This window comes from Schistocerca gregaria, chromosome 5 (genome assembly GCF_023897955.1).
Source record: "Schistocerca gregaria isolate iqSchGreg1 chromosome 5, iqSchGreg1.2, whole genome shotgun sequence".
In the NCBI taxonomy this organism is placed as follows: Eukaryota; Metazoa; Arthropoda; class Insecta; order Orthoptera; family Acrididae; genus Schistocerca; species Schistocerca gregaria.
Genome location: NC_064924.1, coordinates 599,655,184 through 599,681,382, shown reverse-complemented (window position 1 = coordinate 599,681,382; position 26,199 = coordinate 599,655,184). Strand labels below are relative to the sequence as shown.

The 26,199-nt window shown below is 39.3% G+C and overlaps 1 protein-coding gene across 4 annotated transcripts in view; it reads right to left on the bottom strand.

Moving 5' to 3' along the window:
- Positions 1-13,380: 13,380 nt before the first annotated feature.
- LOC126272484 (enhancer of mRNA-decapping protein 3) overlaps positions 13,381-26,199 on the bottom strand; it is a 90,667-nt gene continuing 77,848 nt past the window's right edge. For all 4 annotated transcript variants that reach the window (XM_049975369.1, XM_049975368.1, XM_049975370.1 and 1 more), the window contains exon 8: positions 13,381-13,994. In XM_049975369.1, coding sequence (XP_049831326.1) covers positions 13,654-13,994 — 341 coding nt within the window. In that variant the 3' untranslated portion in view covers positions 13,381-13,653. The remainder of the gene's footprint in view (positions 13,995-26,199) is intronic.

The window sequence follows — 26,199 nt, the reverse complement described above, 5'->3', positions numbered from 1 at the left end:
TAACAGAATGCAACATGTCATTCTCAATGGAGAAAGTCTTCCGAAGTAAGAGTGGTTTCAGGTGTGCCACAGGGGAGTGTCATAGGACCGTTGCTATTCACAATATACATAAATGACCTGGTGGATGACATCGGAAGTTCACTGAGGCTTTTTGCAGATGATGCTGTGGTGTATCGAGAGGTTGTAACAATGGAAAATTGTACTGAAATGCAGGAGGATCTGCAGCGAATTGACGCATGGTGCAGGGAATGGCAATTGAGTCTCAATGTAGACAAGTGTAATGTGCTGTGAATACATAGATAGATAGATCCCTTATCATTTAGCTACAGAATAGCAGGTCAGCAACTGGAAGCAGTTAATTCCATAAATTATCTGGGAGTACTCATTAGGAGTGATTTAAAATGGAATGATCATATAAAGTTGATCGTTGTTAAAGCAGATGCCAGACAGATTCATTGGAAAAATCCTAAGGAAATGCAATCCGGAAACAAAGCAAGTAGGTTACAGTACGCTTGTTCGCCCACTGCTTGAATACTGCTCAGCAGATTGGGATCCGTACCAGATAGGATTGATAGAAGAGAGAGAGAAGATCCAACGGAGAGCAGCGCGCTTCGTTACAGGATCATTTAGTAATCGCGAAAGCGTTACATAGATGATAGATAAACTCCAGTGGAAGACTCTGCAGGAGAGACGCTCAGTAGCTCGGTACGGGCTTTTGTTAAAGTTTCGAGAATATACCTTTACCGGAGAGTCAAGCAGTATATTGCTCCCTACTACGTATACCTTGCGAAGAGACCACGAGGATAAAATCAGAGAGATTAGAGCCAACACAGAAGCATACCGACAATCCTCCTTTCCACAAACAATACGAGACTGGAATAGAAGGGAGAACCGATAGAGATACTCAGGGTACTCTCCGCCACACACCGTCAGGTGGCTTGCGGAGTATGGATGTAGATGTAATAGTGCTGTAAGAATATGTTCAATAGTTGAATTTTCCAGTAACACTGTATGTTTTATAAATTTCTTCCCAATATTCTTCCCATAACCTCTCTAGTGACTTTGATAGAGTCATTGCTTACGATTCTGCAATACAATACTTTTCTTCTATGATCTGTCACAAATTGGTCAGTATGTTTCATTTTTAACATTTGACTATGATGGTCAGAAAAACCATTGACCATCAGTTTTAGAACTAAATCAGTATAGAATGTTGCATCAAAAAACACTGTAAACAGCTGATGTCCTTCAATCTTTGTAGGGAATTTTACTGTGGAAAATAATCCTGAGCTACACATTAACACCGTCTAGATACCCTTGGTTGGTTTTATCTGACTGAAAATCAACATTGAATTCTCATTAGTCAGTGTAGCCTTACTAAAAGTGTCTCTAGTTGCTTTACGAAGCTTAATATATTTCTTCCTGGTGGCCTGCAAACTGTCAGAACCACAAACTTATTTATTTCCTGACCCACTGAAGTGGTACGATATTCAAAATGCTGTTAAACATAATATTTGTTTACCTGGAAGATATTGACTACAATCTAATATTTGCATGTATAGACATTTTCCATTTCTTCTTATTAGTTCTTCAGTGTTGTGATGTTAAATTGTAACTATAAAGATTAATCTGCTCACTGGAGTGATGTTCTGAAATGTAGTAGTAGAGTAGCTTTATTCATCAGTAGATCTCTTTTTTTTTTTACAAGGATATAGGACATCTCCAAGTACTTACAAGATAAACCAATTTAAAATAAGCTGATTCATATACACATACATTTATGGACTTCTAGTTAGAGACAATCTTTAGATTTGTTTCTGGTGTACAATACTTTTTGACAAGAGGTGTTAGTATTGTGCTACGCGTAGCTTGAGGGTAAGTTTTTCTAGAAAAGAAAAAAAGGAGGAAAAAACATAGTGTGAAGGTGTTATGAGGGATGTTGGATGTTTTATAATCATTATTATTATTATTATTATTATTATTATTATTATTGATTTGTATAATTTTTTAACCAAACCCCTGCTTTGTTTTGTCTAAGTAATCGTTCAATGTATAAAATGTATTGCATAATAGGTACTTTTTAGCTGCCTTTTTAAATAAGTGTTAAGAAAGTAAATAAGTGTTAATCTCTTTTGGTAATTTATTGTACAGTTTTATTCCTTTGTAGAAAATGCTGTTTTGTGTTTTATGTTTATTTTTTCTTGGTAAATGTAAGTTGAGTCTAGCTCTTGTTCCAGATGCACAAGTCTGCTGACATTCCATCAATCCTTCCATGGATTTGAGAAGTTCATCGTTTTTATTTATGAGGCTAGGTATGTGACACATGCATAACAGAGCCAGCGGGGTGCAGCAAGCAGTGAAGATGACACAGAGGTGTGGATTGAGAGTGAGTGGCTGGACAGAGGGAGGGAAAACTGTTGGTCACAGGGTGTGGGACAGCAAGTTAGCAGAGGCTGTGCCCAGGTAGATTATCCGAGCAAAGGATGGGTTGCAAGAACAACTCCCTTCTACGATGTTCAGAAGGGCTGGTGTCAGGGGAAAGACCCAAATGACACATGTTGTGAAGCAAACATTTAACTCAAGGATGTTGTACTCACTCATGTGTTGTGCTACTGGATGATCAACTTTGTTCTTGGCTACAGTTTGGTGGCAGCCATTCATTCTGGTGGACAGCCGGTTGAGGGTCATGCCCACGTAAAATGCTGTGCAGTGATTGCAGCACAGCTGATGTATGACATCACTACATTCACCCGTGCCGCTGACTGTGACGGGACAGGATAAGTCTGTGATATGACTATAACAGTGGGTGAGCAACAGAAGACCTCTTCAGGATTTCCACAGGCCTATTCCCAAGAACACAGATTTCACACCGGAAGAAAGGGCAACCATTCACAACCTCTGAACAAGCCCTGATTTAATCATCCTTGCAGCAGAAAAAGGATGCACCACTGTTATGATGAATCACAGTGACTACTTCCATCAGTTGTGTAACTTCGCCCTCTACAAGCTCCTCCATAGTGATCCCATCCCAGAAATCAACATAACCTTCAATCCCAACTGAAATCATTAGGTCCATCCCAAAATCTGTCCCCTGAATCCATCTCCCGCCTCACCCCAATGCCACTCTTCACCTCCTGCGCACCCACCTCCTACATGTGTCCAAATATCCACAAACCCAACAGTCCTGGACACCCATTGTAGCTGGTCACTGTTCCCACTGAAAGGATTTCTGCTCTTATTGACCAACACCTACAATCAGTTACACAAATGCTAGCCTCTCACATCAAAGATATTATGCACTTCCTTCACCGAGTCTTGACCATACTCATTCCTTTGCCACCTAGTTTCCTACTCATCACTGCTAATGCCACCTTCTCTACACACCTACATCCACCATGCCTTGTCATTGTTGAACACTATCCAACATCCTTCCAGTGCCAAACTTACCATATTAATCCTCATACACCTTACCAACAATATCCTCACATCCAACTAATTCTCCTTTGAGGGGAAGGTATACAAAGAGTGCCACTACACCGCCATGGGCAGCTGCATGGTGCCTTCCTATGTCAATATGTTTATGGGGCAACTAGAGGATCCCTCCTAAAACTCTAATCAGGTCTGATTCAGGTCCACTGATGATATCTTCATGATCTGGATTCAAGGCCAAGACACCCTATCCTCATTCCTCCACTCCAACACACACTCTCCTATCCATTTCACCTGGTCCTCCTCAATGGGTGCCGACAACCAACTCTTTGATGGCACCCTCCATACCTCTGTCCATGTTAAATCCATTAAACATCAACAGTATCTGCATTCTGACAGCTATTACCCCTTCCACACCAAAAAATCGCTTCTATACAGCCTCACCTCCTGTAGAAGACATATCTGCAGTGACAGTGATTCCCATGCCCAATATTCTAATGTCTCACAAAGGCCCTCATAGACAGGCACTGCCTCCCCAAACTTAGCCCGCAAATGGATTTCCCATGCCACATCCTCATACATCCCTAATCCTTCGATCACATCCCATAATCATCTGCAAAGCAGTGCACCTCTTGTCACCCAAAACACCTTGGACAGGAGTAATGCAATTATATCCTTAGCCAGGGCTTTGATTATATTTCCCATCCTATATAATGTGCCACTCCCATCCTTTGCCACAGTGGTCCTACTCTGTGGAACACACAGGTGCAATATTTATCAATCCACCCACCCAGCACATCCTGCTATCCCATTAGAGGCAGGGCCACCTGTGAAAGTAGCCGTGTCACATACTAGCTGTGCTACAATCACAGCACAGCATTTTATGTGACCATGACAACCCACCAACTGTCTCCAGAATGAATGGCCATCACCAAACAGTGAGCACAATATGCTCGAGTTCAATGACTGCTTTACAACCTGTATCATCTGGGTCCTTCCATCCAACACCAACTTTTCTGGACTACGTAGATGGGCGTTATCCTTGCAACATATCCTTTGCTCCTGTAATCTTCCTGGCCTCAACCTCAATCAATACACTGGCCCCACATACTCTAACCATCAGTTTCCCCTCCTCTGCTCTGTCATCCCCTTCTAATCCATGCCTCCAAGTTATCTTTATTGTGCACTGTACCCCACTGGCTGCAGTACCTGTGTCACATGCCTAGCATTTATACATGACACCCCTCCCTCCCACATTCCTATCCTGCACATCCAATGCCTCCATCTGAGCTACTAGTCACATAGCCCCAGCCTGTCCTACTGCTCCCTGTCTCTTTTTCCCTCCTCTAGCTCATCAAAGAAATTTCTTTTTCTGATAACTAGATAAATTTTCATTCATTTTGTGTATGACTTGAGACATCTCAATGCCCCTACTATTCGGTGCATGGTCTCCTTTATTCCTAAATATCCTCTATCTGCAGCTCAGATTTTAGAGTAAATTTGCCCTAAAAATGGTCCAGGGACAACATTTGAAATCACTGGGGCACAATAGATACTGATTTGGTCACACTGGATGCTTCTGCCAATTAACTGAGGAAGCAGCCTCTTACCAGAAGCATCCAGATGCAAACCATACAGTGTGTGATGTCACTACATGAGGGACTATTCATCAATCACAGCCACGTGTAAGTGATTCTTCAAACTCTGCATTAATGCATTAAACAAACTGTTTTATCCATGGCTTATCATAACAGTTCAAGAATGACATACTTGTGTGAGAAGCAAAATTTGAACAATGTGACTGATATCCTGAATTATATAATTAAGGTTACAGTCCAATCTGTTATTGTAACACTTACTACTTGCCTTTTATTTTCATATTAACCAACTAAGATAACATAGAAGCTTCCATTTCCTCTTCCATATTTGTTATTCACTATTTTTCCTGTGTTCCTTCATCTTCTCCCCATGATGCCTTTTCCTTTCTTCTGTCCATGTTGTTCTCACTTTCTTATTCCTTCTACCTTGAAAACCTTCTGAATTTAATGTTTTGTTCTTAAAAATAAATCCAATCATCTGATGGATTTTGCCTCATTCTTTTCTTATTTCTATAATCCATGCTACTGTTGATTTCTTTTCCCTACCATTATTACATATGATATTTTCCAATATCCTCCTCTAAAGATTCTAAGTCACAGGTAACAATGCTGAGCCCTGCACTTGTCCTAAAAATGATAAGATACCTGGTAATCACTTTCCAGAAAGTTCTGTAGCAGATCCAACATTTCAGTCACATGACTGCTATCTAGTGATAAGACCATCTCGGTATTCTTAAAAACTTTTATTCTTACACTTAACTTGCACCTTAGGCTCTGTGCTGTCAGACTACTTCTGCAGCCCTTTGCCTGCAAGGGTGTACCCAGGATCTGAACCGGGGAGGGAGGCAGGTCATACTAGTGTCAGGAAACAAGGACTCGAGACAACATACAGCACTTCTTATTCAATAAAACAGTAAACTAGTACAAAACTGCGAATATCTTCTGTGGGAGGGGGCAGGGGGGCAGCTCTGAGCCAGACACCATGTAGCATGTATTACATTGACCCCAAGCCACTGCCATTGGCGACTTCAGAGGAATCAAATGAGAGCTCATTGGAGGGCAGCGTGGAGGTCTGATGTTTTTACTGATGAAAGCAGCTTCTGCCTCAATGCCAGTGATGGACATGTGTTGGTTATGGGGCCCTGATGATTCAAACTGTTGTCCTGCCATTCACGAACAGTGTTCCAGGGGGATGTTTTATGACAGGATAACACTCACTACAGGCTGCTGTAGCAACCCAACATGCTCTACAGACTGTCGACATGTTGCCTTGGTCTGCTTGATCACATCTGTCTGCAAATGAGCATATATGGAACATCAGACAACTCCAGCATCATCCACAAACAGCAATAACCACCCTGTACTGACCGACCAAGGTTAGAATTCTGTCCCAAAAACTGACCACCACATATACAACACAATGCATGCACATTTGTATGTTTGCATTCAACATTCTGATGATTACACCAGTTATTAAAGTACCAGTATTTTGCAATGGCTTTTCATGTGTACATTACACTGTGGTCTTCCAGTGTTATTCACTTACACATGTTACCTACACAAACGTATTCCCAAAATTTCATTACTGTACACTAATTATTTTTTAGTGCTTTGGTGTTTTTTCTGTTGGTGGATCTGCATGTGACAACCTGATCAAAATGTGAGGATTCACAACTGCCACCATATGACAAAATACTGGCTAGATCCAGATCCAGGAAACTATAGAAGCTCCTAAACAGCAGGTCGCTGTGTTCCGAGAAGAGGCAGCAATGCCACCTGCTGTATGCAATCCTCTTGAGTGGCAGTGAGCCACTAGCTGTCAACATTGCCTTTTGCAATTATTTGTCATTTAAGATTTTTATGTTTATAAAATACAGGACCTTACTTATTTACAGCATATTGTAATATACAACAAGAGATTTTCTCACATTTGGTGCAGAAAGAGAGGTACTTGGAAAGAGGTGACTACTGAGGGGCTGCAACTAGGATGCTCTTTGTGATTTCAATGTATGATAACTGTGTAGTAATTTAGAGATTTAAAGCAAAACGTCAACTTGCATTATATAATTGACTTCCTTACCAAGAAGTGATGAGCTTAGTAATTAATAAAAATGTGAGATACAATCAGACTGGACAAGATTTCAACAGGAATTAATTATGGTTGGCCTCAAACAAAAACAGCACTATCTCCAAAGTTTACTAACTGAAACAGGACCAGACAATTCAAGTCGTTTACGCAAATGCACTCACAGCAAAGCAAATTTCCAACCAACCTTTTTCAAATAGGACTGAAGGAATCTCCATTACATGACTTAAGCAATGGAGAAGATGTGAACCATCAGCATTCTTTTGCAACCTCTACTAGATATCATAAAAATCTTTGTCCGAATATTAGCTCCAGAAGAGGCTCCCCCTCTTCAACACTGGTGCAGTCTTTGTATCAACCCAAAAGAGTGGGCTTTTCATAAAATGCGATGTTAACCACTTAAATGTGTGTGATCACCCATCTACAGACACTATATATGTTGTCTGGATATTTGTCATGATGCTGTGTTTTTATGGTAAAATTGCTTTATGCCTATTTTTCTAATAGCCATGTTTCAATCATTTGTTTACATCTGTTTAAACTGCTATTACCTACATGCATAATAGAACAGTCATAAAGAACGACAGTACGTAGATGTGATGGATGGCTGGATTGTGTATGCCAAATGTCAACATAGAAAAACAACCTGTGCAGAAGAGCTTTAAACAAACTCTGTGCATGACAATTTCCTAACAGTGTCCAGCCAAATTGCAACAGGAACTATAGATCCAAAAATAACTAGGTTTTACTTAGTTATGGAAAAATGCTTGATACTGTCAAAAAATAAGCTGTAGATTTACACCACTGATAGTTTTTCTTTTCTAATGCTTGATGGAATGACTAAGTTTTGCATGATCGGACCACTGTATACAAAAATATGAATATTTCATGGGATTTTATCGATTTTTGACTGGAAGATTTCATCAATTGGTGCACAAATAATTACCACTACTAGTCAGATCTTACCTGAGTGTATGGATAACAGTCATATTTTGGTTCCCATAATGAGGTTGGTGTTACCAAGAGATTTGGTGCACAGTTGTGACTAACAATTGTGTTAAATATAGGGTGAGAGTTAATGAACTGCGTGAAATACAATCTTCAAACTGCATGGTTGGCCTAAGGCCATGATGGGAATTAGTATGCACAGTATGGTTTGGTTTAGCGGTGAAGCCCATTTTCATTCGGATGAATTCATCAATAAGTAAAATGGACACATTTGGGGGACTGAGAATCCAAATTTCACGATCGAGAAGTCTCTTCACGCTCAATGGGTGGCTTTGTGGTGTGCAATATCTGGTCACGGAATAATGACTGTTATATTCCTTGATGGCATGGTGACTACTGAGAGGCAAGTGAGGGTTTCAGAAGATGATTTCATCTTCATTATCCGAAGTGACGCTGATTTTGACATGATGTGGTTCACGCAAGACTGCTCTTGACCCCATCAAAGCAGGAGTGTTTGATGTCCAGCAAGAGCACTTTCGGGACTGTATTCTGGCTCTGGGGTACCCAGTGGCCCTCAGTTGGCCACCATATTCTCCAGATCTGAACATGTGACTCCTTTTTGTGGGGCTTTATTAAAGCCAAGACATATACAATAGCTCCAAAACCACTGATGAGCTGAAAACAAACATTCAGTAGGTCATCGACAGCATCGATGTTCTAACACTTTAGCAGATCATATAGCATTTCATTATTCATCTGCGCATCATCGCCAATGATGGCAGGTATATCGAACATGTCATTAGCTAAATCCAAATATCTATGGTGATGTTTACATGTTGAGTAAACTGTGTGTACACCAAAGTTTGTATCTAATATACGTTTTCTTCCCCCTATCTAATCACCATCATTTCATCCCCATCGACACGCAAGTCACCGAAGTGGCGTCAAATCGAAAGACTTGCACCAGGCGAACGGTCTACCCGACGGGAGGCCGTCTTCAGACAACATTATTATCATCACTATTTAAAAAATGTGATTTTTTTTTTTTAGTTCAATTCCTCAAACTGGAATACTTCAAAAGTACCTGCGCATGTAAGGGACAGGCATAAATTGAGTGTGTTCCATCCTCCAGACATCCCTCCATTACAGCACTTGATGAAAACACAGTCTGTTGTTAAAATATACACATCTGCTACCATTATCAGACTGAGATTTAGTCATAAACTGACAAATTCTGTCATCCTAGTATACATATTAGTATTACACGAGTGCTGCACAAAATATGTATTTACTAGAGGAAAAAACTATTTTGGAAAAGCTCTTTTCGTAATTCCAATTCTGAATTTGCATTATGCTTTGCTAGTTACTGTAATGCACTAAGACAAGTTTGGGAGTGGGGGTGTCAGAAAATAAGACACATAAATAGGAGAACAATAAAAAGAAACTGCTCCACTTTGAGATCAGAGATTTTGTTTCTCAGACGAAAGGGAAAGAAAGGAGCCAGGGAGCAGGAAGGTTACTATTTAACATCACTTCATCGTTATTAATGTTAATTAATGATGGTAATGTTTACGGGGCAACACACCAAAAGAAATGGCGTCCATTTCCTGACATGACACACTGTAAAATTATACCCCAAAACCTGTTTTTGAGAATATATTAATCTTTCATTCAACACATCTTCAGATGTTTACATTTATTTGTGTGTGTTGAAAATGGTTTCTTGACTCAAATGATGTTTTACAGCATCTGTCTTAAAACATCTGTCGCAAAATTCTGCAACATCATTAGTAAAGAAACAAAGTTCATTACACGTAAATAAATGTAAATATCTGAAGATGTGATGCCACACCTTTCATCAATTTCTTCATCATCTGCAGAGATAGTTGGCGTATAAGTTTGTACTACTGTAGTAGGCATGGGCTTCGTGTCTGTCTTGGCCATAATAATGCAAAAAGGTGGAAATTTAAGGAGATGGGACCTGGATAAACTGAAAGAACCAGAGGTTGTATAGAGTTTCAGGGGGAGCATAAGATAACAATTGCAGGAATGGGGGAAAGAAATACAGTAGAAGAAGAATGGGTAGCTTTGAGGGATGAAGTAGTGAAGGCAGCAGAGGATCAAGTAGGTAAAAAGACGAGGGCTAGTAGAAATCCTTGGTTAACAGAAGATATATTGAATTTAATTGATGAAAGGAGAAAATATAAAAATCAGTAAATGAAGCAGGCAAAAAGGAATACAGACGTCTCAAAAATGAGATCAACAGGAAGTGCAAAATGGCTAAGCAGGGATGGCTAGAGGACAAATGTAAGGATGTAGAGGCTTATCTCACTAGGGGTAAGATAGATACTGCCTACAGGAAAATTAAGGAAACCTTTGGAGATAAGAGAACCACTTGTATGAATATCAAGAGCTCAGATGGAAACCCAGTTCTAAGCAAAGAAGAGAAAGCAGAAAGGTGGAGGGAGTATATAGAGGGTCTATACAAGGGTGACGTACTTGATGACAATATTATAGAAATGGAAGGGAATGTAGATGAAGATGAAATGGGAGATCGATACTTCGTGAAGAGAGTGACAGAGCACTGAAAGACCTGAGCCAAAACAAGGCCCCTGGAGTAGACAACATTCCATTAGAACTACTGACGGCCTTGGGAGAGCCAGTCCTGACAAAAATATACCATCTGGTGAGCAAGATGTATGAGACAGGCGAAATATCCTCAGACTTCAAGAAGAATATAATAATTCCAATCCCAAAGAAAGCAGGTGTTGACAGATGTGAAAATTACCAAACTATCAGTTTAATAAGTCACAGCTGCAAAATACTAACACGAATTTCTTAGAGACGAATGGAAAAAGTAGTAGAAGCCGACCTCGGGGAAGATCAGTTTGGATTCCGTAGAAATGTTGGAACACGTGAGGCAATACTGACCTTACGACTTATCTTAGAAGAAAGATTAAGAAAAGGCAAACCTATGTTTCTAGCATTTGTAGACTTAGAGAAAGCTTTTGACAATGTTGACTGGAAATACTCTCTTTCAAATTATGAAGGTGGCAGGGGTAAAATCAGGGAGCAAAAGGCTATTTACCATTTGTACAGAAAGCAGATGGCAGTTATAAGAGTCGAGGGACATGAAAGGGAAGCAGTGGTTGGGAAGGGAGTAAGACAGGGTTGTAGTCACTCCCCGATGTTATTCAATCTGTATATTGAGCAAGCAGTAAAGGAAACAAAAGAAAAATTTGGAGTAGGTATTAAAATCCATGGAGAAGAAACAAAAACTTTGAGGTTCATCGATGACTCTTAATTCTATCAGAGACAGCAAAGGACTTGGAAGAGCAGTTGAACAGAATGGATAGTGTCTTGAAAGGAGGATATAAAATGAACATTAACAAAAGCAAAACGAGGATAATGGAATGTAGTATAATTAAGTCAGGTGATGTTGAAGGAATTAGATTAGGAAATGAGACACTTAAAGTAGTAAAGGAGTTTTGTTATTTGGGGAGCAAAATAACTGATGATGGTCGAAGTAGAGAGGATATAAAATGTAGACTGGCAATGGCAAGGAAAGCGTTTCTGAAGAAGAGTATAGATATAACTGTCAGGAAGTCATTTCTGAAAGTATTTGTATGGAGTGCAGCCATGTATGGAAGTGAAAAATGGATGATAAATAGTTTGGACAAGAAGAGAATAGAAGCTTTCGAAATGTGGTGCTACAGAAGAATGCTGAAGTTAAATGGGTAGATCACATACCTAATGAGGAAGTATTGAATAGGATTGGGGAGAAGAGAAGTTTGTGGCACAACTTGACCAGAAGAAGGGATCGGTTGGTAGGGCATGTTCTGAGGCATCAAGGGATTACCAATTTAGTATTGGAGGGCAGTGTGGAGGGTAAAAATCGTAGAGGGAGACCAAGAGATGAATACACTAAGCAGATTCAGAAGCATGTAGGTTGCAGTAGGTACTGGGAGATGAAGAAGCTTGCACAGGATAGAGTAGCATGGAGAGCGGCATCAAACCAGTCTCAGGACTGAAGACCACAACAACAACAATAATGCATTCACTATGCTGTTTGTAGTAGCTTACCCGCACTCCTATTTTTTTTTTATTCATTATTAAACCTACTCCTGCATTACCCCTATTTGATTTTGTATTTATAACCCTGTATTCACTTGACCAAAAGTCTTATTCCTCCTGCCACCGAACTTCACTAATTCCCACTATATCTAACTTTAACCTATCCATTGCCCTCTTTAAATTTTCTAATCTACCTGTCTGATTAAGGGATCTGATATTCCACACTCCCATCCGTAGAACGCCAGTTTTCTTTCTCCTGATAACGACATCCTCTTGAGTAATCCCCGCCCGGAGATCCGAATGGGGGACTATTTTACCTCCAGAATATTTTACCCAAGAGGACGCGATCATCATTTAATCATATTGTTACAAGGCCAGATCAGTCAATCGTCCAGACTGTTGCCCCTGCAACTACTGAAAAGGCTGCTGCCCCTCTTCAGGAACCACATGTTTATCTGGCCTCTCAACAGATACCCCTCCATTGTGGTTGCACGTACGGTACGGCCATTTGTATCGCTGAGGCATGCAAGCCTCCCTCCCAATGGCAAGGTCCATGGTTCATGGGGGGAGGGAACTTACTCATTATAAATTGTCTTCAATTTTAGCAGTTGCAGTTTCTAGTATGTCCACAATGCATGAAACTGATTTACTAACATTAATACATGAAGGAATATAAAAACAAAACATGGCAGTGAGATACCCAATTCCAAGAGACAAGAAAATTAGGAGTAACTTTGCAATCTTTGTTCAGAGGTAGATCATTTGAGTGTTTGAAATTTAGTATTCACACATACTATTAACAAGCATGTTTTAAAATGTCTATCCAAAAATACTTCTGATTATTGACCGCAGAACTATCTGAAAATGCATTCGGGATGTAGTATAATGTGAGTACCTTGTGCTCTCTCACCCACACACACTACTTCTGTGGGCCTGATTGAAACCAATTACGAAATGGATTTGGCTTGCATTTGTCAACTTGTGTGTTAGTGTACACAACTTTATAATTGTTATTGCCGTCTAGCCATTCAACAGTGACATTTTTCTGTTGCAATTTCAGTTAGAGTTATTCCTTGAAAAATGAAAGATCTGCATGCAACTTCCTATTCATTTCAATAAAAACACAAATGGCAAAGTAATTTCAGTTTGATATGAAATAAACAACTGTTTAAATGCTGCACTTGTAGAGTACATTACTAAGGCTCTCTCTTTGATTATCAGTTACAAAAAATATATCACACAACATTCAAAATTACAATTTAAAATTTATTTGATGCAAAGATACACATTTCTCCAATGACTGGTATCCCCACACACTTCTCTCCACATCTGAAATTATTTTATCTTCCTTTTGATTAAGTGGACCCATGGAAATGTGTAGATTTTAGAGTAATCTTATTTAAATCACAGTCTGCCAGTGTTTGATAACACCTTTTCTCTTCAAAAATGCCACAAAACCTGATCAATGCTTTGTCTTCATCAGAGAGTAGTAGTATCAACTGAAAAGAAGCATGAAGTTCATGTATCATTCACATGAAGGGGTATCACAAACTTTGGTCCAAAAGGTGACGTGTATTTGATACCAATTTCCTCAAAGACCTGTTGTGGACATCCTAGGTTACAAAGATAAAGCTTTCCATTATTTGAACTATGAGCAAGTGGCAAAAATGGAAGCAATGAGAATTTAGTGTCAACAAATGCTGTCCCTCCAGCTGGTGGATCCAGGGCAAGAACAGGAGCGCGACACTCATTTGCCCACATTGCTGCAGGCATGTAGTTAACAAAGTTCCTTTCAGGTGTGCTGGACTGCTCATCCAATAGTGCCAGAATGATTAAATCGATAGCCAGTGATGGTAAATCTGCAATGTAAGAAAACAGTGTCAACAGAAACGTGAGAGCTGGACTTGCACCAATGACATTCACTATACTGAACAACAAAACTCTTGTAGACTAATGGATAATAATTTTAAAAAAAACGTAAAACATTCACAACAGACATTTTCTCCACTTAATCTAATGGTTAGGCAATGCTCATGTAAATAAAAAAATATGATGTGAAGCAAAATTCCTTACTTTAAATAAAGTGTTAGCCTGACTGTCTTGTTTCTCACAAATGATATGGCTGCCTGTTGTGACAGAAATGTGTGACAAAAGAACTGGTAGGTTCTTTGATGGTGTCTTTAGAATATGGTGAATACTATACAACAGATACATAAAAACACTGACAAGTTGACAGTAATTTGAAAAGGAGGAATATCTACTTGGTAATTGTTGAACCAACCAAATGCAGACACACAAGCATGTGCACGTCATGAACTGAAAGTCATTTTTATTATGTATTTTCGCCATTAAATTTACTGCCCACGATGTTTTATGGGACAGACTGGAATCACACACACATAAAATACAAGTATGTCATGAAATCAGAGAAAATGACCATCTCTCAAATAGCTGAGTTTGGAAACGCTGTGTTAGGAAAGAAGTGAGATTAGAAAACATTTATGGATGTGTACATTGGCAAACTTTCACCACTGACTTTCTGCCCAAGTGCATTTTGTTTTGTTTTCATTCTTTGTAGTTCACAATTTTAGAAATGTAGCTTTGCACTCCTACAGTGTCACTGATATTTAATTTGTTCTTGTGTCATACATACTCTCACTGCATTCTCCTATTAGTCTTCCAACACTGTGTGTAATTATATTGGTTTATACTTGACAACATAAAATATGGCACTTACAGCAACTTTTTAATTTCTTGTTGGTAATTTAAAATATTTAATAAAACCTACGATTAACTTTATTATGAATAAGATGGATTGTCATTGACCATAGAAACGAGATGCGAGTTGTGGACAGGCTCAACAAAAAGGCTGTCATACACCGAGTCTTCAACCAATTGTGCAAATGTGTATTTTTTTTTCTTTTCTGAAGGCAGCTTCGCCTGAAAGCTCAATGTGCAATCATCTTTTTGTTGTACCCGTTTGCAACTTGATGTGTTACCTTTATAGAGAGTAGCAATGTCCTATTCATAATATGGTTGAAATTCCAATTTGGGCTTCTGATTGTTTGATTAAGATTAACTTTACTATGAACAATAATTACAGGACAAAATAATAATATAAATAAGAACAATGCAATACGCAACTAAAGACAATTGTAATGCATATCACTTTTTATTATGCAGATAGTGTCTTATTAATGAATCACGAGTGGAAGCACTCTCATGAATATAATCCAAATTGCATTTCTGGCAACTATTAAGGGAAATAAATCTGCATACACCAAACTGTCTTATTCATAGTGCATGGTGTGTAAGACTTGTATATTTTGAATGCTTTTTCGTTTCTCTCATCCAAAGCACTGTCAAGAGGGAAGTTCAGTATGAGACTGCCTGTATAGTAGTGTAAACAATTCTCTAGTTGTGACTCTTCAAGCTTTCCTGGTGGATGTATTGTAAATAGTCTTCACGGGTTTGCCGCTGGATCACGCTGTGCAAATTCCACAATATTTCCTCGGAGCAACTGTCCGACATCTTCACGTGGTTCAACCTTGCGCGTGGCTAGGTACGACTGACGGTACCTGCACACCGACGCCCCTTTGTTAGAACACACATGTAAAGAATGCACAGCCACAGACATTGCGCATGTGCAGTTATTTGCCATATTCCAACTTCCTCTGTCAAAGATTGCAGAGCGGCTCTCCCGCATGTGTGCTGTACGCTGCGTTTGTCAACAGTGCGGCCAGACGTTACTCATCAACGGCCGTACTAGGCCAGTGTTATGATGGGCCTGTTATCGAACAATCTTGATTTTCACGTTGTGATTTGATAGCGATGAATGCAGGGTTACAGGCTGTGCACAGTTGAAATCCCGTATCCTTATTGATGAGATTATCGGCAGTAGGGATATGTATTGCTTCCTTAATGGAGCGATCCCAGAAAGATGATGCCTGGGATAAAACTTCTGTCTTTTCATAAATCATCCGATGTACTGTATTCAGGCAGTGTTCCGCAGTTGCCGACTTTTCCTGTTGAAGGTGTGTATGACGCTAATGTTTATTGCAGCATTCTTGTACTGTACGGCATGTCTTGGCCTATATATGCTGCCCCACACTGACAAGGAATCTTGTACACACCACATTTCCTCAGTCCAAGGTCATCCTTAACTGAACCCAACTGGTTTTTCGTTTTGGGTTCGGTTAAGGAAGACCTCGGACTGAGGAAATGTGGTGTGTATAAGATTCCTTGTCAGTGTGGGTGTGGGGCAGCTTATATAGGCCAGACATGCCGTACAGTACAAGAACGCTGCGATGAACATCAGCGTCATACATGCCTTCATCAACCAGAAAAGTTGGAAATTGCAGAACACTGCCTGGATACAGGACACTGAATGATTTATGAAAAGACAGAAGTTTTATCCCAGGCATAATCTTTCTGGGACTGCATCATTAAGGAAGCAATACATATTTGTACAGCCGATAATCTCATCAAGGATACGGGATTTCAACTGAGCACAGCCTGGAACCCAGTATTGGCTGCTATTAAAGCACAATGTAAAAAATCAAGATTCTTCGATAACAGGCCCATCATAACACTGGCCTAGTACGGCCGTTGGTGAGTAACGTCTGGCCGCACTGTTGACAAATGCAGTGTTCAGCGCATGCACGCATGGGAGATCCACTCTACGATTTTCAGCAGAGGGAGTTTGAATATGGCAAATCACTCTGCATGCGCATTTTTCACACGCATGTTTTAGAAACGGGGCATTGGTGTGCAGATACTGTCAGTCATATAGAGCCATGAGCAAGGTTGAACCACCTGAAGATGTTGGACAGTTGCTCCGAGGATATATTGTGGAATTTGCACAATGTGATCCAGTGGAAAACCCGTGAAGACTATTTACAATTATCTAGTTTTAAAAAAATTATGGTGTAGTGACCTGAAGCCTTTTACAAGAGTTAATTTTGAACTGTCCCAAACCAGTGCATTAAATAGCATCGTAATCAGGTCATTCAGCATAGCCTCCTCTTGTGAGAATTCAATATTTCATAATTTTTACCCTTCTGTTAGATGGTGAGAGAATTAATTCATTAATGTATCATAATTATTTAAAGTTTTGGTAGGACCATCCAATGTGTTTAAAGCTAACAGCAAGCTCACTATTTGCAGCACCATTCTAAGAACCAATCATGGTCCTCTGGCTTTGGGAGCTATGGAGGACTAAACCAAGGGCTAAGATTATTCTGCGACAGTCTCACATGTGCACTGTAATGTGGAGATCTGTAGAACCACCTTCTTTTAGTGTAAGGAATACACAAAGGAAGTGGCTAACTGAGTGACAGAATGTGTGCGTCATACATTTGTCTTTCTCCTGCAGACTGGAGAGAGACACTATAGACCAGAGCATCAATACCACGACATTCAGTGAGAGGACTAAATAAATAAATCAGACACATTAAATACTGGTGGGAACATTTCTCCTTTGAAGGCAGAAAGGGAAAATGTTATGGTGTAAGTAACCTGCAGAAATACCCATGGTAAGAACTCTGAATTAGTTCCTCTCCATCAAGGAAATAATGAATACAGAGTAACAGGAGAAAAAACAATGACCTGAAACCAGAAGTGCTTAATCTATGAGATATTAAATTTTGGCTGGAATATATATTGCAACTAATATTCCAGTATTTCATTATCTGTAAGACACAGTGAGGAAAATGTCATCCTTATTTTCACTATGAATGTGGAATGTGCATATGTAATGCTATTGGATATGTGGGGCCTCGCTGCAACTTTTCAGGTGTAGATCATAACACTGTACACACTGAGAACGTGCACATGCAGTTGAGCGTTATCTTTCAGACTGAAAATGTGTGAGCCACTGGCATGAAGGACATGGGAGAATCATACAGACAGACTGCACAGACAGTTGCGTGTGGTGCAATGAGATGTTATACGATTGACTCAGGACAACACGGTTACAAGAAGTCACGGGTTTTTGTAGAAGATCCCATGAGAAGATCGTAGGACTGACTGACTGGCTCTGACAAATACCGTATTTACTCGAAACTGAGCCGCACTTTTTTCCAGTTTTTGTAATCCAAAAAACTGCCTGCGGCTTAGAATCGAGTGCAAAGTAAGTGGCAGTTCTGAAAAATGTTGGTAGGTGCCGCCACAACTAACTTCTGTCGTCCAACACATGTAGCGCTACACAAGCATGTTTAGCAGGCAGAATGATAAATACTGGCGCCAAAACCTCTGTGTCAGTAAACGAATTTTTTTTTTTAAAAAAAAAGGTGGAAGACGAGCTTTGAATGTAGCAGCATTTCAATGTAATACGAAAATCCGACTCGCAAGACTGGGATGTTTGTCAACTCTACGTTCTGAATTTTTTCCTACCTGTGAGAAGAGATGGTTGCTAATAGGAATTTTTTGCATTGAGAATCACATGCAGTATTCTCTTCATCATGAGAGTAATACGAATAAAAACATTTTGCCATGTATTATTTCGTGATTGCTGCTAACTTATTTAAATCCTGTCTGCCTAATAAACTACGAAACTAGAGTGGGACAACAGCAAACACGGAAGAATATACATATCATTTTACGTTTATATCTGTATTACTCTTATGCCTAATAGTGATACAGTCAGAAATGAAGCACTGCAATTGACTAGATTTTTAAATCTAAGAAGACTAATTTCTGTGCAGAATGTAGTGTACTAAAGAGGCGCCTGCAAATATTTTCAAATGGAGAAAATTTTTCGCTAAACTCTTGATCAGAAAATCTTCTATCATACACAGTCTATTATTTAGCTCTTGTTGATCATTATCAAACAAAGCAGCAGTGTAAGTAACAACAAATAGCAGTTTCTTGCCATTGTTTCGCTAATTAGACGATATCTCTCTCTCTCTTTTTTTAAATTGTAAGCGGCGGTAGCGCGCACAATTGCAAGCCATGCCGCGAGCGGCGACAGGCTGTAAACATTATCAAAATGTGACAAACAATGCATGACAAAGTACAATAATGCATTTTCAGCTTAGAGTGACGTAAACACCTATAACAAAAAGAACGGCACTTATTAGATCAAAGAAAAATAAGCAATCAATTCAAACAAGACAAAGCACGGGAAAAAGGAAGGGTACCCGTATGAATACGGACGGAGAGCCTGACGCTTGGTAAAGCTTAACTGCTAAGCTTACGACTCGAACCAAAATACTGTAACTGTATCATCATTAATTTGACCTAAATTGTGTCTCATATTCCAATGGACCAACTTTGTTTCAATTTGGAGGTGCGATCTAAAACTTTTCTTTCCCCTTGAATTTCAAGTCTCAAATTTCAGGTGCGGCTTAGATTCGGCAAATTCTTTTTTCCTTGATTTCGAGTCTCATTTTTCATGTGCGCCTTATATTCGAGTAAATACGGTAGTCAGAAGACAACTGAAATCATGGCAGATGTAACAGCAAGATCAACATGAACTGTCGGGAAGTTGGCTTGACATCTTCAGCTGCCAAGCATCACCTACTGCTGTCACTGTATCACGGACAACAGATATTTTTGGTGTAGAAACAAGGACATTGGGTAGCATTATGTTGTACTCAGTGATATATCTCACTACTTTTGCTGGCAGTCAGGCCGACATTAATGAGACCATAGATGACTTGGTGAAATGCCTTGGGAAACATCAATCCCTTAGATGTATACCCCATCAACTCAAGTAATCACAGTGCGGAAAGCTAGTGATTATAACAGGTTTTACTTGTTAACTCATGGAGGTAGGCTGGATGCTCACCATTATGTGGCAAGAAGGAAAAACCATGTTGTCATACCAATATCCTTCATGATCAGAGTACAAAATGGCATATTTTAACACGATAAAGCAAGAATCCACGCCATAGCTCACACCACAAGCACTTTGAAGAATGCTAGGACCCTTTACTGGCCTCCCGATGATGATGAAATAATAATATTAATAATAATATTAATAATAATAATAATAATAATAATAATAATAATAGGCCCGGGAAAAGAATAGGCCTCCGGTATGTTCTGCCAGTCGTAAAAGGCGACGAAAAGAACAAACCACTAATAGGGCTAAACCCCCCTTTTAGTGTGATTAGTTGGTTCAGGACACAACTAAAGAAGCCTCGGACAAGCGCCGTCATGGTCGGGGACGACACTTGAACCCTATGCCCGCCCACAATGGTAACAACACTGCTAGCCAACTGGAAAATGATTTAAATCCAAATAGAGGTGTTTTGCAGGATATGCTTCCTGCAACCACCCTAGAAGGAAAACAAAGACAGAGGATGAGATGGTCAGATGAAGTTAATCAACACCTCATGTTCTGTTATTACCAAGCAACAAACCTAGCAACCAACACAACATTTATTACCAGATACCCAGAATTAAAATTTTTAACAGAACAATGAGTAGCTCATCAGATCCGTGTAATAATCAAAAATAACAGGATACCCCAGTCAGAATTAGAAAACATCAAACAACAAGTACAACAAATACTGGAACAAAATAATGTGCAATCAGAAGAAGAAGAAAATACAGTAATGGACGCACACATCCCAGAGCAAACATACAAAGAACAACACGCATCAATTAAACAATCAGAGGAAAACGAAATCTTACGACTGCCACCAGAACAAGTACAAATAGAACACGAAGTGACACACATGTTAGATATAGAAGAAAAATTTCAGCTGACACACATAGAATACAAAGACACAAATACAGACATTAGACCATTCTTGCATAGACCGCCAAATAACCCACAAGTCGAAACAACAATAAAAACTATCAACACAATCATACACAACAAAATAAATGAAAACACAACTATGGAAGAGTTACAACTACTGGTTTATATAGGAGCACTCACTACACTAAATACACACACTAGGCAGAGATCAGAAACAACCAACACACAGAAGAAACCCACAAAACCAGCATGGCAACACAGGCTACAGATCAGAATAGAAAAACTGAGAAAAGACATTGGACAGCTAACACAATTTATAAGACATCAAATGTCAGAAAAAAAAAAAAAAAAAAAAAAAAAAGGTTAGGTAAAATCTCACAACAAGAAGCGATAGAGCAATATAGAGCAATTAGATGAAAAGAAGCAGAAATTACAAGCATTGGCCAAACGACTTAGAAGATACAAAAAAAGCGAAAATAGAAGGAAACAAAACCAAACATTCAACACAAACCAAAAGAAATTTTACCAGACAACAGATAACACACACATTAAAATAGACACTCCACCAAACATTACAGACATGGAACACTTCTGGAGCAACATATGGTCAAACCCGGTACAACATAACAGGCATGCATGGTGGATACAAGCAGAAACAGACACATACAAGATGATACCACAAATGCCTTAAGTGATAATTTTGCAACATGAAGTCACCCGAGCAATTAATTCTACTCACAATTGGAAAGCCCCTGCAAAAGATAAAACGGCAAATTTCTGGCTAAAGAAGTTCACGTCAACACATTCACATCTAACTAAATTATTTAACATATTAAAAACAAAGATTCCAAGACTTACCAAGCGGGAAAGCGCCGGCAGACAGGCACATGAACAAAACACACAAAAACACACACAGAATTACGAGCTTTCGCAACTGGCAGTTGCTTCGTCAGGAAAGAGGGAAGGAGAGGGAAGGAGAGGGAAAAATGAAAGGATGTGGGTTTTAAGGGAGAGGGTAAGGTGTCATTCCAATCCCGGGAGCGGAAAGACTTCCCTTAGGGGAAAAAAAGGACAGGTGTACACTCGCGCGCACACACACACACACACACACACACACACACACACACACACACACACACACACACACACACACGTGTGTGTGTGTGTGTGTGTGTGTGTGTGTGTGTGTGTGTGTGTGCGTGGGGGGGGGGGGGGGGTGCGCGCGCGCGCGCGCGCGTATATACCTGTCCTTTTTCACCCTAAGGTAAGTCTTTCCACTACCGGGACTGGAATGACTCCTTACCCTCTCCCTTAAAACCCACATCCTTTCATCTTTTCTTCTCCTTCCCTCTTTCCTGGCGAAGCAACCGCCGGTTGCGAAAGCTCGAAATTTTGTGTGTGTGTTTTTTTTATTGTGCCTGTCTACCGGCACTTTCCCGCTCGGTAAGTCTTGGAATCTTTGTTTTTAATAAATTATTTAACAGTTACATTGCAGACCCATACACATTCCCTGATACACTTACACATGGAATAACTTATATGAAACCTAAAGATTAAGCCGACATAGCAAACCCAGCTAAATACCGCCCCATAAAATGCCTACCAACAATATACAAAATATTAACTTCAGTCATTACACAGAAATTAATGACACATACAACACAGAACAAAAATATAATTGAAGAACAAAAAGGCTGTTGCAAAGGAGCACGAGGATGTAAAGAGCAACTGATAATAGATGCAGAGATGACATATCAAGCTAAAACTAAACAAAGGTCACTACACTACGCATACATTGATTACCGAAAAGCTTTTGATAGTGTACCCCACTCATGGTTACTACAAATATTGGAAATATACAAAGTAGATCCTAAACTGATACAGTTCCTAAACATAGTAATGAAAAATTGGAAAACCACACTTAATATCCAAACAAATTCAAATAATATCACATCACAGCCAATACAGATTAAGTGTGGAATATACCAAGGAGACTCATTAAGTCCTTTCTGGTTCTGCCTTGCTCTGAACCCACTATCCAACATGCTAAATAATACAAATTATGGATACAATATTACTGGAACATACCCAGACAAAATCACACCTTTGCTATACATGGATGATCTAAAACTACTGGCAGCAACAAAACAACAACTCAACCAATTATTAAAGATAACAGAAGTATTCAGCAATGATATAAATATGGCTTTTGGAACAGACAAATGTAAGAAAAATAGCATAGTCAAGGGAAAACACACTGAACAAGAAGATTACATATTGGTTAACCACAGCGACTGCATAGAAGCGTTGAAAAAATGGATGCCTATAAATATCTAGGCTACAGACAAAAAATAGGAATAGATAATACAAATATTAAAGAAAAACTAAAGAAAAATATTGACAAAGACTAACAAAAATACTGAAAACAGAATTGACAGCAAGAAACAAGACAAAAGCTATAAATACCTATCTATACCAATATTGACCTACTCATTTGGAGTGGTGAAATGGAGTTACACAGACTTAGAAGCACTCAATACACTTGCACGACCACAATGCCACAAATATAGAATACATCACATACAAACAGCAACAGACAGATTCACATTAAGCAGAAAGGAAGGAGGAAGGGGATTTATCGATATAAAAAACCTACGTTATGGACATGTAAATAAAATAGAAAGAAACTTCCACATGGGAAAAATATATTAAAAACAAAGATTCCAAGACTTACCAAGTGGGAAAGCGCCGGCAGACAGGCACATGAACAAAACACACAAACACACACACAGAATTGCTAGCTTTCGCAACCGATGGTTGCTTCTTCAGGAAGGAGAGGGAAAGACGAAAGGATGTGGGTTTTAAGGGAGAGGGTAAGGAGTCATTCCAATCCCGGGAGCGGAAAGACTTCCCTTGGGGGAAAAAAAGGACAGATGTACACTCACACACACACACACACACACACACACACACACACACACACGCGTCTCCCTTAAAACCCACATCCTCTACGTTATGGACAGGTAGACAATTTAAGAAAATTCTTTCTAGAACAAGCAGAAACCAGCAAAATACACAAAGCAATCACTCATATAAATACATTGGCTCCATCATTGCAATTTCATAACCACTTCTACAACCCTTTAGATCACATAACATCAACAGATACTAAGAAAGTAAATTGGAAAAAGAAAAGACTACATGGCAAGCACCTGCATCATCTAACACAGCCACACATCGATCAAGACGCATCCAACACATGGCTAAGAAAAGGCAATATATACAGTGAGACGGAAGGATTCATGATTGCATACAGGATCAAACAATAAACACCAGATATCACAGCAAGCATATTATTAAAGATCACAATACCACAAAAGATAAATGCAGACTTTGAAAGCAAGAAGTAGAAACAGTAGATCACATCACAAGCGGATGTACAATACTAGTACAATACTAGCAAATACAGAATACCCCAGAAGACATGACAATGTAGCAAAATTAACACATCAACAACTTGCCCTATAACATAAACTAATAAAACAATATGCTCCCACATACAAATATGCACCACAAAATGTACTGGAGAATGATGAATACAAATTTTACTGGAACGGAACCATTATAACAGATAAAACAAAACCACATAACAAACCTGACATCATACCAATAAAAAGAAGAAATTAACACAACTAATTGAAATATCCATACCCAATACAACAAATATACAAAAGAAAACAGGAGAAAAAATTGAAAAATACATCTAACTGGCTGAGGAAGTCAAAGACATAAGGATAAAGTTGACATCATACCAGTTATACTATCAACTACAGGAGTCATGCCACACAAAATCCACCAGTACATCAACGCCTATGCAGGGTTTCACATGTCACACTGTAACAACATAATGATATCATGCTAAGGCTTCCCGTCAACTGGAGCTTTAGAGAAGAGGCTACGGAACTAGCCAGTACCTGCCGCATACCAATGCTGCCAACTGTTTAAGATTTACGAAGGTGGAGGGATCACCTTGCACTCAACCCTCATAATAATCTGATCACCACTAACACTTCATTTAAACGTAGTATGGAGAAGGTTGCATCATTAAGTGTAATTGGTTTTTGAAGAGGTTAACCTTATACAAATGTGTAGGCTTCCACAGCCAGAGTCAGTAGACATGAAAGTTTTCTTGGTATGGTACCGTGTCATAATGTATAAAACTACTGTTGCTGCCGTGGCTGAAACATTGGTGTTTATTCAGCAGCAGTAGGTTAACCTTAGCATTCATGATGTGACCATCCATACTTGTGTGTCACCTGCAACTGAGCAATAGCCAGCAGCAGACGTGGCAACACTGTAATGTCAAGTGACAGGCGTCAACTATCAAGTAATTTTAATTGGGCTGTAGATAAGAAAGATGCCCAGTGGAAGCTTTGCTCAATGTACACCATAGACTTGCAGGCCATGAAACTAGCTCCACTTTTACATGCAAGTGCAGTTTATAAATAACAAAATTGGTTGTTCATAACTTACAATGTATAATTTACATAGTCAAGATGCAGTATGATACTAGTTTGATGAAACACAAGGTGGATTGGCTTCTTCAGGCTGACGTACAATGGAAACCCTGTCCAAAATGATTAAAGAAAATCCTGTCCCCCAGTCATTTAGTATTCTGAAGGCTGCACATATCAGAACAGAAATGTGATATTATTAAATTCTCTTTTGAGATTTGCATTTGATACTAGAGTGCTGATTATGCAAAAGTTTTGAAGGAAGGTCAGACTCGGGTGGAATGAGAGATTGTTCACAGTTCCATGGAGTACAAGCTTAAAGGATATGACGTTACACTTCCTAGCTGTCAAACCCTGAAAAAAACCATGCGCTTTTTAAGTCCATTACCTAGATTTTACCTTTTTCAACAACTATTGAGAAAAAGTTTGTGGCTGTATCATTCATTTAGGTCTGGAAGAGCAGTAAAAAATGAGCCTATGGTTATGGACCTGAGGGTGATACAGTACCATCCAAATGGTATTATCTGCTGCAAGTGCACTTTCAACAGAGTGTGGAAAGAAGTAACGAGACACCCAAGAAAAAAAATGTGGAAAAGTTTGCTTCCCGAAACTATACAAAGAAAGACTGTACATCAAGAAAGACTGTACATCAAGAAAGCCAAATGGGATAATTCACAACTTAAAGCAGTTCTTTCTAAGAACTGTCATTGGTATTATGACAAATCTCTAACAAATGATTATCTTGGAGGTTATGGTTTTAAGAGTGACAGTGCAGTGTAGCATAGTTCTTTGTTGCTATTTCAATGACATTTGGCACTTTTTCCTCGACGAAACGTACAT